Source organism: Biomphalaria glabrata, chromosome 1 (assembly GCF_947242115.1).
Source record: "Biomphalaria glabrata chromosome 1, xgBioGlab47.1, whole genome shotgun sequence".
Lineage (NCBI taxonomy): Eukaryota > Metazoa > Mollusca > Gastropoda > Planorbidae > Biomphalaria > Biomphalaria glabrata.
Window position 1 is genome coordinate 73,255,873 of NC_074711.1, and position 12,437 is coordinate 73,268,309.

The following is a 12,437-nucleotide window of genomic DNA, read 5'->3' on the forward strand; positions in this document are numbered from 1 at the left end:
GCAGTGACAGTTTGTTTTTAAGAAGGGTATATTAAGGCTAGTGAAACAAAAATTTTTTAGTATCTCAATTGCACATTTGAAGGACTTAATTATCTTTCTCTAGTGCTACCCAGCAGGTACTTTTGAGGCTGGTTCTAATTTTCATCTTACCTGGCCAGAGGCAAACAATTATCTATATTATAAAGTAGAATGTGTAGTGTATGTATGTATGTATGTTACTTATAGACATCAAAACCGCTTGACCAATCTTGATAAAACTAGGCAGGAATGTTCCTTGGGTACCAACTTAGACCGTAGTGTATGTATTGTAGCCCTAAAACAAACTTAAGACCCTCAAAAAAAATAAAGTTGTCCGACTCTATTACAGCTATAGTATTTTATGGATCTAGGCCATGTCTACAATGTTGACATGAGAAAAGATAGAAAGGATTTAGACCTAGATCTAATTTTAAGAAATACACTTTGCGCAGATAGTTTTTTACTTTGACACATGAAAAGACAAAAGAAGATCCATTGATTTCATTATATAATAAAATTAACCTTCAATTTTGTATTTCAAAAGCATTTTTTACATTAATTAGTTCCTTATATCTGTGATTACAGATTTCCTGACGAACATTCTTTCATTAGACAATTCAGTAATGAATCGCGTACTAAATATTGATTCGTTTAATTGTTTACTTTATAATCCCATCCCTAGATCTAAAACTCTAATTCAACTCTAAGATGATAAAACTTCTCTTCGCACAGATAGTTTTATACTTTAACACATATACATATTAATTAAAGTCCATTCATTTCATATTTTGATCAAATAAACATTCAAATTTGGTTTTCTAAAGCTACATTCGTTTACGAAAGCTGCGAAGCCGAGTTAAAGGCCTAGATCTATATTCATTCATGAATCGCGTACTAAAAATTATTTCGTTTTATTGTTACTTTATAATCCCATCCCTAGATCTAAAACTCTAATTCAACACTAAGATGATAAAACTTCTCTTCGCACAGATAGTCTTATACTTTAACACATAAACATATTAATTAAAGTCCATTCATTTCATATTTTGATCAAATAAACATTCAAATTTGGTTTTCTAAAGCTACATTCGTTTACGAAAGCTGCGAAGCCGAGTTGAGATAGGCCTAGATCTATATTCATTCATGACTCGCGTACTAAAAATTATTTCGTTTAATTGTTCACTTTATAATCCCATTTATTTAACAAAGCTATCGCTCTTTTCGTTTTTAATAGATAAGAATGTATCGACTTCGGGTAAACCATTTTCGCAAAACTAATTTTATTTTCGTAGCGAAAGAGAAATAACGTGAAAGGATCATTAGCTACGTTTAACATACATCTAAATCCAATCCACTAGATTATTCAAAAGCAAATGTTTTAATTTTTTAAAAAAATGGATTTAAGCCTATTAGCTATTTTTACATTGACACATTCGCTTTACTTATTACATTATTATTTCGTTTAATTGTTTACAAAACACTCTCAGTGACTATATCGAAAGTAATGCGCAAATAAAGACCCGCGGGTCGCGGGTAACATATGTCTAGTAGTTCATATAAAGGATAAAACATATAAATATTTTTTATTCCGTTAGATAGAACGGTCATTTTTCTCAATTAGCATGTATGCTAAAAAATATGCCATAATAGGGTCTACACTGTTTTGTGTTAAGCATTTCTTTAATATCTTATAATGTTATAGAAATCCACAAATCACAAAAGTAAACAAAGTTTTTTAACAAAACTAAAAAAATCATCTCATTTCTGAGTCTATGAAAATTGTTGAAACATATTCTTAGTGTATGAAGAATTAAAGAGTTAAAAAAAAAATTTACCAGTAGTCTGCATTAAAGAAAGCATCTATCATGAAATTCAGCAGACCCAAAGGTTGTTTACCCGTAGCTACAAGATGGCAGCGTACAAAGCAACCTTTAACCTGTGAGGAAGCATCAGAAAAGTCAGTGGCAATTACATTATCCATGATCTCAGCAGGTAATTGAGACAAACATTCGGCCATACTCTGTAGCAGTTGAATCTATGAAAAAAAACAACAGAATTTGTTAGTAAAAAGCATACATTTAAAAAGCTTTTGAAAAAGAAAACATAAAATAAACTTCTAAAATGAATACATACAATATTGTCATTTTTTAAAAAGTGACAATAGTATGTACTTAGTAAAAGTTCATCTTTCAGACAATCTATAGAGCAGATGATGTAAATGCCATCTGTTTTTGTAGCCCATAGTTACAGAGGGTGTCTTGTGGCCAGTACAACAACCAACTGCCTTTACTATTCCAAAACTAATGTCAGGTACCTATTAGATATCCACCAGGATTCAATCCTGGGACACCCCGTTTGGAAGCCAAGCCCTTTACCACTCAGTAACTGCACCTCAATAGTACTTATAACATTAATTTGAAAATAACTTTCTATGTATAACTTGGATTAAGCTTTAAAAAAAAATCTTCTCAAATTAAAAAAAAAAAACTAAAAAAAAAAGTGCACAGAAAGAAATACAATAATATTAAAACATACATTGAAGTCTGTAGTCAACTGGTGATAGATTTGCGCTGTAGCACTATGCAACAATGAGGTCACAGCTTCTGGGGGATCTGTGACTGCCAGGGCATCCCTTAGACCCTTCAGTATAGCCAACTGTATGCAAATGTTTTGTGTTTCACTTTCAGAAAATTCTGTCAGACAGCTGCGCTCTAGGTAAACTTGAAGAACATTTGGAGACATTGACCTTATCAACTGACACATATGGAGATGGAGCACAGTTTTACAAGATAACTGAAAAAGTACACACATATTGGTTGTAGTAACATCTATAATTTAATATTCAATATGACTTTCATTATTGTACTAGCTACCAATAAATAAAACAATGGATAACAGAAAAATGTCAGATTGAGCTCCTTAACAATTTACTATCACAAGAGCATTACATTGCAATTTTATGAATAATTATTTGGTAGTAGTTGAAGGTAATAGTTTACATGCAAAAACAAGACAAATGCATAGGGTTGAATTATGTACAACCTACAAATGAAAAAATACATAGATATTAATGGATACTGTCCAAGTTTATGACTGTACATTTGGGTAGAGACATTGAGCCTTAGGCAGCTTACAGAACTGAGAAAGTTCTAGCAGGCCAAAACGTTCTATGGTATACTAAATATATTTGATGTAATCCTATTAACCTGACCTGTAAGGAAGCATACAAAGGTGGTGTCAGCCATGAGGAAATAAAAACAACAGCAGAAGGTGATTGTATCTGAGAAATAGCGACTTGCAAAATGTTAGCTCTCACTTCATCTCCTTGAAAAAAAAATTTAAATAAATTAGCAGCAGATACATTTTACATTTCACAACATAATTCACAGTGATTCTAATCATAAGATTATAGGCCTAAAAACTCAAAAAAATCATTTGATGGTATTTATCTCTATTCAATTGGTTTCATTATAAATTCAATTTATTAAAGTATTACCATTTGGCAACTTTTGAAGTTAGAAAATAAGTTGAGGAAAAATGCATAAATGTACATTAAAACATCTATTTTTCACAACTAAAAGTAGCTCCAATAACTATTGCACTTTAGAATAACATAGAGATATTAATAGAAACATTTAAGCCAGTGATGCCCAAACTACGGCCCGCGGGCCGGACATGGTTCCATCCGGCCCGCAGAAACGTCGGCACTATGTGTAGAAATCTACCTTACAAACAATAAAAGGTTGAACATGATTCGTTACCTACATTTGTGCCCTCACTTTTTCTCTGATGGATTGGTATCATGATCTTTAACATTTGTGTGTTTATGAAATGGGACACTGAATGTAGAATCTACCAGGACAAGTTAGAAAAATCTTTACTTTTTTGTTGTTGAACATGATAATAAGCCAACATATTTATTTTATAAAGAAAGTGTGAATGTTTGATAAAACGACAACATAAAAACGGCATTATAAAATAAATATGGTGGCATTCTTGGTTTGAGTCGCGAATAAAAGATTGTTAAACTATGCTTAGATATTGGAGGTTCCATGGAAATATTTATCCAAACGAGACCACAAAATGAGTCGGTGTTGCTCACATTTAAGTAGAGAAAAATGAATTTATCATCCGACGCGTAAAAAGATATATAATTGTCAAATAACCTATTAATTAAGTATCAAATCCAAAGGTTTCTACCAAAATAGTTTCAGAACAATTTAATTTCATTTTATAACTTTTCGTTTATGTGGCCCGCGAGCTGAGTGTTGGAAACTAGAATGGCCTGCGGGTCAAATTAGGTTGGGCATCACTGATTTAAGCCATATGACAAAAGATGGAACAAACACACAACATGTCCTTACCATAACTGTTATTTCTCATGTATGGTGAGAGCATTATTGCCCAGTTCACAGGTGGTAGAGTTGTCTTGACATTAATAACTTGCAAGGCAACATTGACTAGACTGATTAAGTGATTATCTGGAACTAAAGAAACATGGTTGTATATTTCATTAAAGCAATTAATTAAAGACTTCAAATGATAAACAATGAGCTAGTTTGAATGGAACAACCAAACTAAAAATAGACTAACTTGATCTTCCAGAGTCCAGAAGGAAATCATAAAAAGCTCTGAGGAGGCTCCATTCAGGCAAGTAACTCAAACTTCCTGGCACTACAAAAAGAAATAATACTCATGAAATTTACCAATGGAATAATTGAACTTGTTTACATCACGTGGTGTTACAGATTATATAAAGATTATATAAAGCGTATGATGACTCTTAAAGGATTGTCCACTTTCTTGCCTATTATTTTAAAAAAATTAAACAAAAATAACTTGTAATCATTATGAAAACAATTTGTGCTATATTTATATAAAAAAAAAGGTTTCGTTTCTATTGCACAAGGTATTATTTGGAATGTTTATATGTAATCTACATCAGTAATATGGAAAGACAGCTTCTAAAGCAATATAAGAAAAACTTCACCAGATGTACACTTGTCTCCCCCTGATGAGGTAGAAGATAGATACAAGTGACCTAGAAACCTTGAGCTGATGTTCTGAAGCCCAAGGTCATCATAGTCTCCCACAATAGCCATCAACCTGGAAACCACTCCTGTTATCAGGTCATCTGTGAGCAGAGCAGAGTTGCTAATGACCTTAAAAAATTTAAAAGAATATGTGACAGATTTAAGGATGAAAAATAAATACAGCAAATATAAATCATTAACCTCTAAGGTTTTAGCTATCAATCCCTTAGTAGTCATTATTAAAGGGAAAATAATACAGCAGAAAATCAAAGCAACTAAATAAGTCTTGGGGTGTCCAATCTACATCAAAATCTACTAGATATTTTTATTCTCACTATGCCATTCTAATTTATTATGGTGTATCTGTAGATGTTCATTATTTTTGAGGGAAGGTTTATATAAAAACAAAATGAAAAAAAAAAAAGATCCTATTTGTTGTGATCATTTTAAAAAACATTTTCCAAATCTTGAACAAATGTAGAGTTACAAGCAAAGAACTAGGAGTAGAGATAAAAAGAAGTTCACAGCTACATCTTTAATAGTGCAAGAATTAGTAAGTAGTATTAACTGTAAGTTATTCATTCCTAATTGTCTTGCAGTAGTTGCCCAAAGAGCGAATGTCACCATTATTTTTGTCTACATGAATTTAAAACTAATTTCAAGTTTAAAGCTGATTTCAAAGTTGTATGCAATAATTACAAGCAAGAAGATACCCACATACAAAAAACACATAACTAACTTTATTTCAGAACTACAATGCATACTGTAAACTTTGTATTAACATTGTTCAGTAAAATAAAATAAAACTCATACTTATTGAAAACCAACAGAAGTTTTATACATAGAAGAAAAATAATAATGCTTACTTTCCCTACATTTTAATCTTGATAATCCAACCGTTATGGCATTGGGTATTGGATTACCAAAAATGTCAGATTACCAAGGATAGCTGTATTTCAAAGAATTTAACCATACATGTCATGGAAATTCTATTAATAAGATATTTTTTTAGACTTTCAAGGGTATTAACTAAACATTAGATGAAAAAGAAAAAAATGTATTGATCTAAAATAATACAAACCATTTTATTTCAGCTTTCACTATCTGTACTAAATTACAATTTAAGTCTATACACATTTTAAAAATAGACATACTACAGCATGGGCGTAGCCAGGATTTTTTTTCAGGGGGGGGGGGTATTTTTTCTCACCCCCCCCCCCCCCCCCTTTGTGAAAAAAATATTTGTATGTGTGTGTGTGTACATAATCTTTATTACATTCTGACCCTTCATTCTTTTGGAACACGTTTATTGTGCCCGTGTAGTTAGTGGAAAAATTGTTGACTCACAGCCATTGCTAGCAAGGGGGTCTGGGGGAGCTCCGCCGCCAAGCACTATTTCTAGTATTGAAAGCCAACAAAATGCATATTCTGAGGTATCTACACTGCATTTTCCTGCTATTAATAAGTCTGATTTCAAAAACTTAATGTGCTATTCTTACTGACTTAGACCCTCCCGCATCGTTCGGGGCATTTGCCGTCAAGCTGTTTCCACAAAAATCTGTCACTGGTAATGTCTGAAGCCTCTTCCCACCTGCTCTGAGGACCTTCATGAATGTGTGTACTAGTATGTCATCGCAACTCTTATTATGCGTAATTCATTTTGTCGGAGAACATGTCCCCCAAACCTCTTGCAACGCTCTGTCACAATCTTACTAAGGGGTCGACTCCCAGTTCGGCATGGGATTTCCTTGATTTAGACCCGATCTCTATAATTGGCTCCTAAAATCTGTCTTAGCCATCTTTGTTGAGCCACATTTAGTGTTTTTCAATTTCAGCAGATGACTATTCACTGCACTTTATTAATGGAGCCCCGCCACTGGAAGAAATGTGTAACTTCTCTTGAATACGCTCTTGCAATTAGGTGACTGTAGTTTGCTTTAGATTTTATATCGAAAAGGGAAGTTTTATTGTCAAAATCATCTGTTGGGAGTTTTAAACTAAAAAATCTCAGGACTTAGTTGTTGTTTTTTTTAAATTCAAAACCCCATTTAGCAACGTTCATAGAATTTGGTAACTGTAGTTTGCTTTAGAATAATATTGAAGATAGAGGTTTTCCCACCTCAAAATGCTGTGTAGGGGGGATTTTAAACTCAAAACCATCTAAGGAGAGGAGTTTAAACTCAAAACCCCTAATTGGCAATTTTAGTGTGTAATTTGCTTTTTTTATATTGAAGAGGTATTTTTTAGCATCAAACCCTTCTGAAGGGGGATTTAAACCCAAAACCCCTTTTGGCAATGCTCATAGCATTTTGAGTGCGTAATTTGCTTTTTTTTTAACATTGAAGATGTATTTTTTATCTTCCAACCTGCTGGCGGGGGGTTTAAACTCAAAACCCCTTTTCTACGCTCATAGATTGTAGAGTGTGTAATTTGTTTTTTTAATTGAAGATGTATTTTTTAGCTTCAAACTCCACTGGAGGGGAGTTTAAACTTAAAACTGAGTCAAAACCCATTAAGCTACGCTCATAACATTTTGAGTGCATAATTTGCTTTTTTTTTATATTGCAGAGGGGGTTTATCGTAAATTGAATTGAATTGAACCCCAAACCCTCCCCCCCTCCTGGCTACGCCCATGTACTACAGTATACATTAATTACATGAATTTACATTGGCGCCTTGTCAGATTAATGAGTGTGTCAGATTATGAAGTGTTAGACTATCAAAAGTCTATTAACTGTACTTGTGAATCCAATATTACTAATTAACAAAGCTACTATTGCTTAAAAAAAAAGACTTACAGGAAATAATAGTTGCTCAGATCCAATAAGAGAAACCAATCCATTTAACTTGGACACTTTCTCCAGTGGCAATCTATTCTGTCAACAAAACAAAAAAAAAGAGCTTATTTTGATGATGCATACATTTGAATAATTATTGTATTAAATTGGTAATTACAAGAGATGAACAATATTTATGAAATATATTTTGAAGAGGTTACAGTAAAAATACATAAATTTGGGGTCTTCTAAACAAAACATATTTCAAATGAAACAATCATATAATTTATCAGGCAATGTTTTATAAAAAAAATTATTTAATTTGTTTCCAGACTAAATTTTTTTTTCTAATTAAAATGTAAAGCACGGTACCATCTAGAAGACTTATTTATGCTACATTTATACATTTTGGACTAATTTTTTTTAGGCTAAAATATCTCACATCATCACTGACATCCTTCAGCCAAGCTGTGAGCAGTTCCTGACGAAGTGATGTGGCCACTTCAACACCCAATCTATGCAAGGAGAAGAGGATCAAACCCAAGGAAAGACAGACTCCCGAATACTGGAAAGATGGAAATAAAATGTATTTCAAGGTCATGATAAACAGTTGGTAGTAACTAAAACCGATGGGGATAAAAAAAAATGATTATAGTAAAAATGAAAAGGTTTGAAAAGGGAGGGGGTGGGTGTATATTAACATAAATAAGATATAAATAAGATGAAAACAAAGATTTAGTTTAATGCTCCCAAAGATGAAAAAAAAAAAAATCACTTGATAAAAAGGTAAAAGAGCTGATTTAAATGTGATGTAGACATTGCTGGCTAATGTAAATGGATTTTTTTTTCTAAAGCATTTCTTATTTTAGTGAAAACTTGCACGGGAATAAATCTTTTTTCTTTTTTCTTATAAACATACAATTACAAGTAAATCTTTTTCTTTTTTTTCTTATAAACCTACAAGTACAAGTATTTATAGGAATATACATTTACTAGCCATGATGTCAGCCACATGAAATTATTAAAAACAACTTATTGATTTTAATCCAAAAAACAGACAAGAAAAAAAAAAGTTCAAATGATGAATTGGATCAAGAAATAGACCTGTGGATATTGTTGATGGACTTGGTTTAGTTTCTCAATGGATGGTAAAACACATGAAATATCTAGAGTGTTGGTTGAATACACAGATGTGGTGATGCAGGCCACACTGAAGGTCAAAACCTAAAGAAAAAAAAATGAAACCAATGAAATCCACATTGTTTATATTGTTACAACTAATAATTCTATTGTTACATGTTTCTCATGTCACACTCATGTGTATCCTATGTGTAAAGATACCAGAAAAAAAATTAAAAAGTAATCTTTTGTTAAAAAACTACTTGTAATGATTTCATTTACATTATAACCAGGGATCTATACAGGATGAAACTGGGTGGAGGATACACGCTAACAATGAGATATATGAATGCATGAAGACTGACCTATAGTGACAGAAATAAAGAACAGGCTACGTTGGGCAGGTCACCTCGAAAGAATGTCAGAGAACAGAGGAGCGAAAATTGTATACCAGCAAAAACCAAAAGGCAGGTGACCCAAGGCAGACCACGAATAGGATGGATTGATCATGTGGAGGCTGAGCTACAACAGCTTGGGGTTTGGGTGTGGAGACAAATGGGTCAGGAGAGATCTGAGTGGAGAGATGTGTTGAGGCAGGCCAGGCTGTAGCACCACTGGGATGGATGGATGGATAATTTCAGAGATGTGCAGGATAAATATATGAATACCAAATATACTATTATTAAGTCATCAAAATTTAATACATTATCCTTCTTATCTTATAAGACACAGATGTTACTTCAAAAAAGATTATCCTGATGTACACACTTAAATTTTATTTTAAATTTTTAAAAATATTTTTATTATTAAATTTTATTTACAGAATCAGGTGAACTGTACCAATATCCATCTAGACTAATCACTTATATACAGGGCATTCCCTTTTACACACTACCAGATACATACTCTATTTGATAATGATCTCAAAACTTAAGGTAGTGTTTCTTTCTGTTTCTTCATAACTAAATTGTGTTTACTTTGAATGCAAAATATTCTGAAGATGTAACTCTTCTAGTACTGAGTAACTGAAATGATTTAATTATGATTTAAAGGCAATGTAACAAAGTTCAAAGTTCAGACGTGTACCTGGTAGTAGTCTTTATCACAAGGTGTGTCCAACCAAACTGGGGTCAGTTTTTCTAAGACAGCAGTGGCATGGACTCTAGACTCTGTCTTTCCATCACTACACATGGCACAGATAGCCAGAGTCAGGCCAAGCACACAGCCTATTCTGTTTTCAACCTCTGAATTATAAGTGATATCTTCAAGGGAGGTAAGAGCTTTCCAGACTGCCAGCATGCCCTGACAAACAGGAGCATAATAGCATAGAATAGTAAAATCAAAATATACAAACAGATGTCATCAATTTTTCATTAAGTTACTAAAGAATGAATATTGACTTAAATTTTCTGTATAATGATGGTCACTAAAAAAATAGACAACTTAAAAATGTGGGTGCTGGTTATAGAATTTTTTTACTAAAAAGATTTCAAGGAATGTTTTTTAAACAAAGAACTTTCTTATTTGATTACGTACTGTAAGACATCAGGAAACAGAAGCAGGCAGGGTTTAAAGTTGGGACCATGAACAGAACATTCCTTAGTGCATTCCCAAGGACATGAGGCCAAGAGTTGATTTGGAAAAAAGGAGGGGGAGGGGAAACGGTGCGTGGATAACAATGTTTCAATCACAGATTTTGTCTCATACAAACTCTAAGACATGGGCTCTAATTGTTTTATAACTGATGGCAGCCAAAAATAATTTTTTTTTTCATAGTTCACCACCATGGAATCATGGCTGATCAATCTAGGGCATTGGTTAGATATACTAGTCTCTTTCTTAGAAAGGGTTGTAATTCTAAATGCTGCCTAATTGTCTTTTCAACCAAAATAATCTGGTCAGAAAAGTGAAGTTATTAGAATAAGCTAATTTTTCTGCCAGTTTGTCATACACACCTATAATTATACTATGTATATATTAATTCTGCCATTTAATTATGACCTGTGACCCATCGCTTGATACTCACTTTACTCCCTGTCATGTCCGAGAAATGTTCCTGGAACAAAATCTCTAAAACCATCCCCAGAGCCAGTCCATTGCAGAAGATTGAGACAGGAGAGGTCAGAGCTGACTGACCAGTTGGCAAGCAGGAAGTAAACGTTTTGAGAATGTGGACAATTTGATCTGAGTCTGAGGCAACAAGGAGAGGCACCAACTGACTAGTGGCCAGTCTAGCCACAGCACAACACAAATTACTTGGTTGACCAGCATCATGAGGAGATGATTTCTAGAAGGACAGAAGAGTAAACATTTGCTAATGAACTAATTAAACATTTACTAAAATTGTGTACAATTTCTAAAGGATAATATTTTGTAGGCCTACAATTTCAAACTTATGATAAATTGATAAATGAAGTTTTCACATTTGTTTTCAGGATAATCATACTATACAAAATTATGAGAAACAAAATTAAATTAAATTCTATGGATAAAAAAAAAAATGTGTCTGTTGTTAGTTTGTAGTTCTTAGTTTCTGATTTATATTTATATGCTGCCTGAGTTGATTACTTTGGGGGGGGGGGGGGGCAGATTTTGAGTTTGGATTTCCATTCCATACAAACTGTTATTGTAACCTTGTTTATCAATAAGCAGAATTTTATGTAGAAAGACTTAACAGGCTTTGATCTCCATTTTTTTTCTTACATTATTAAAGAGAGACTCAATTTACATTTTGTTTCACCATCCTAGGTGTTAGCTTTTCTATGGATCTCAAATGTCCTACTGCCTTTCAAAAGTAATCTTGCTGTATATTTTGAAAGCTGTTTAAAGCACCAATACTGCTTTGGAAAATACTTAGCAGATGATCTAACAAAGCCAAAACATTTACTGCATTTCCCATCACTCAATGCTTAGGCAATGCTAGAAATAAGTTTTAAAGTCAATGTATTGATTAATAGCTTATCTTTTTGCTAAGTAAATTTGATATGGATAATTAGAACCTGGTGACATATGCTGTGGATATTTCCTTTTGGAACATGTTCAGGATCAACAAATGACAATATGGTATCAAAGGACATGGCCATCCAATGGGAGTGCCCAATATATTCTGTTCTGTCTTGTGAAGCTTTGAAGAGGTCAGCACTAAGGTCAGTTACATATTTATGAAGGCATAGGGCTAGGCTAGCCAGGGACAGGACACAGTTGGCTTGTGCAGTAGGAGACCCTCTGAAGAAAAAATTGATAAAAACAAAAAAACAACTTTGCAAAGACTATTCAAATTTAAAATATTCTAAAACATAGAGAAATGCTTTAAAAATATGAAATGAAGGATAAAGAAAGATTCTTTAAGCTAGTCATATAGCTCAAAGATAAAATAATAAAGATTATGTACCTTGAAGTTGTTTTTATAGCATCTAGGATAGCATCCCTTGTACTGAAATATTTTGATGAAAAATATGTATATAAATATATAAGATAGTTTGATCAATTC

The 12,437-nt window shown here is 32.9% G+C and overlaps 1 protein-coding gene across 4 annotated transcripts in view; it reads right to left on the minus strand.

The window, feature by feature from the left end:
* The window catches only part of LOC106074717 (focadhesin-like), a 256,547-nt gene that overhangs the window by 3,337 nt on the left and 240,773 nt on the right, over window positions 1–12,437 (minus strand). For all 4 annotated transcript variants that reach the window (XM_056013337.1, XM_056013354.1, XM_056013344.1 and 1 more), the window contains 13 exons: window positions 12,339–12,380; window positions 11,947–12,172; window positions 10,974–11,234; window positions 10,034–10,249; window positions 8,933–9,052; window positions 8,271–8,393; window positions 7,850–7,927; window positions 5,009–5,180; window positions 4,612–4,692; window positions 4,383–4,505; window positions 3,230–3,342; window positions 2,554–2,811; window positions 1,854–2,053 (listed from right to left, as the gene is read on the minus strand). In XM_056013337.1, coding sequence (XP_055869312.1) covers window positions 1,854–2,053; window positions 2,554–2,811; window positions 3,230–3,342; window positions 4,383–4,505; window positions 4,612–4,692; window positions 5,009–5,180; window positions 7,850–7,927; window positions 8,271–8,393; window positions 8,933–9,052; window positions 10,034–10,249; window positions 10,974–11,234; window positions 11,947–12,172; window positions 12,339–12,380 — 2,013 coding nt within the window. The remainder of the gene's footprint in view (window positions 1–1,853; window positions 2,054–2,553; window positions 2,812–3,229; window positions 3,343–4,382; window positions 4,506–4,611; window positions 4,693–5,008; window positions 5,181–7,849; window positions 7,928–8,270; window positions 8,394–8,932; window positions 9,053–10,033; window positions 10,250–10,973; window positions 11,235–11,946; window positions 12,173–12,338; window positions 12,381–12,437) is intronic.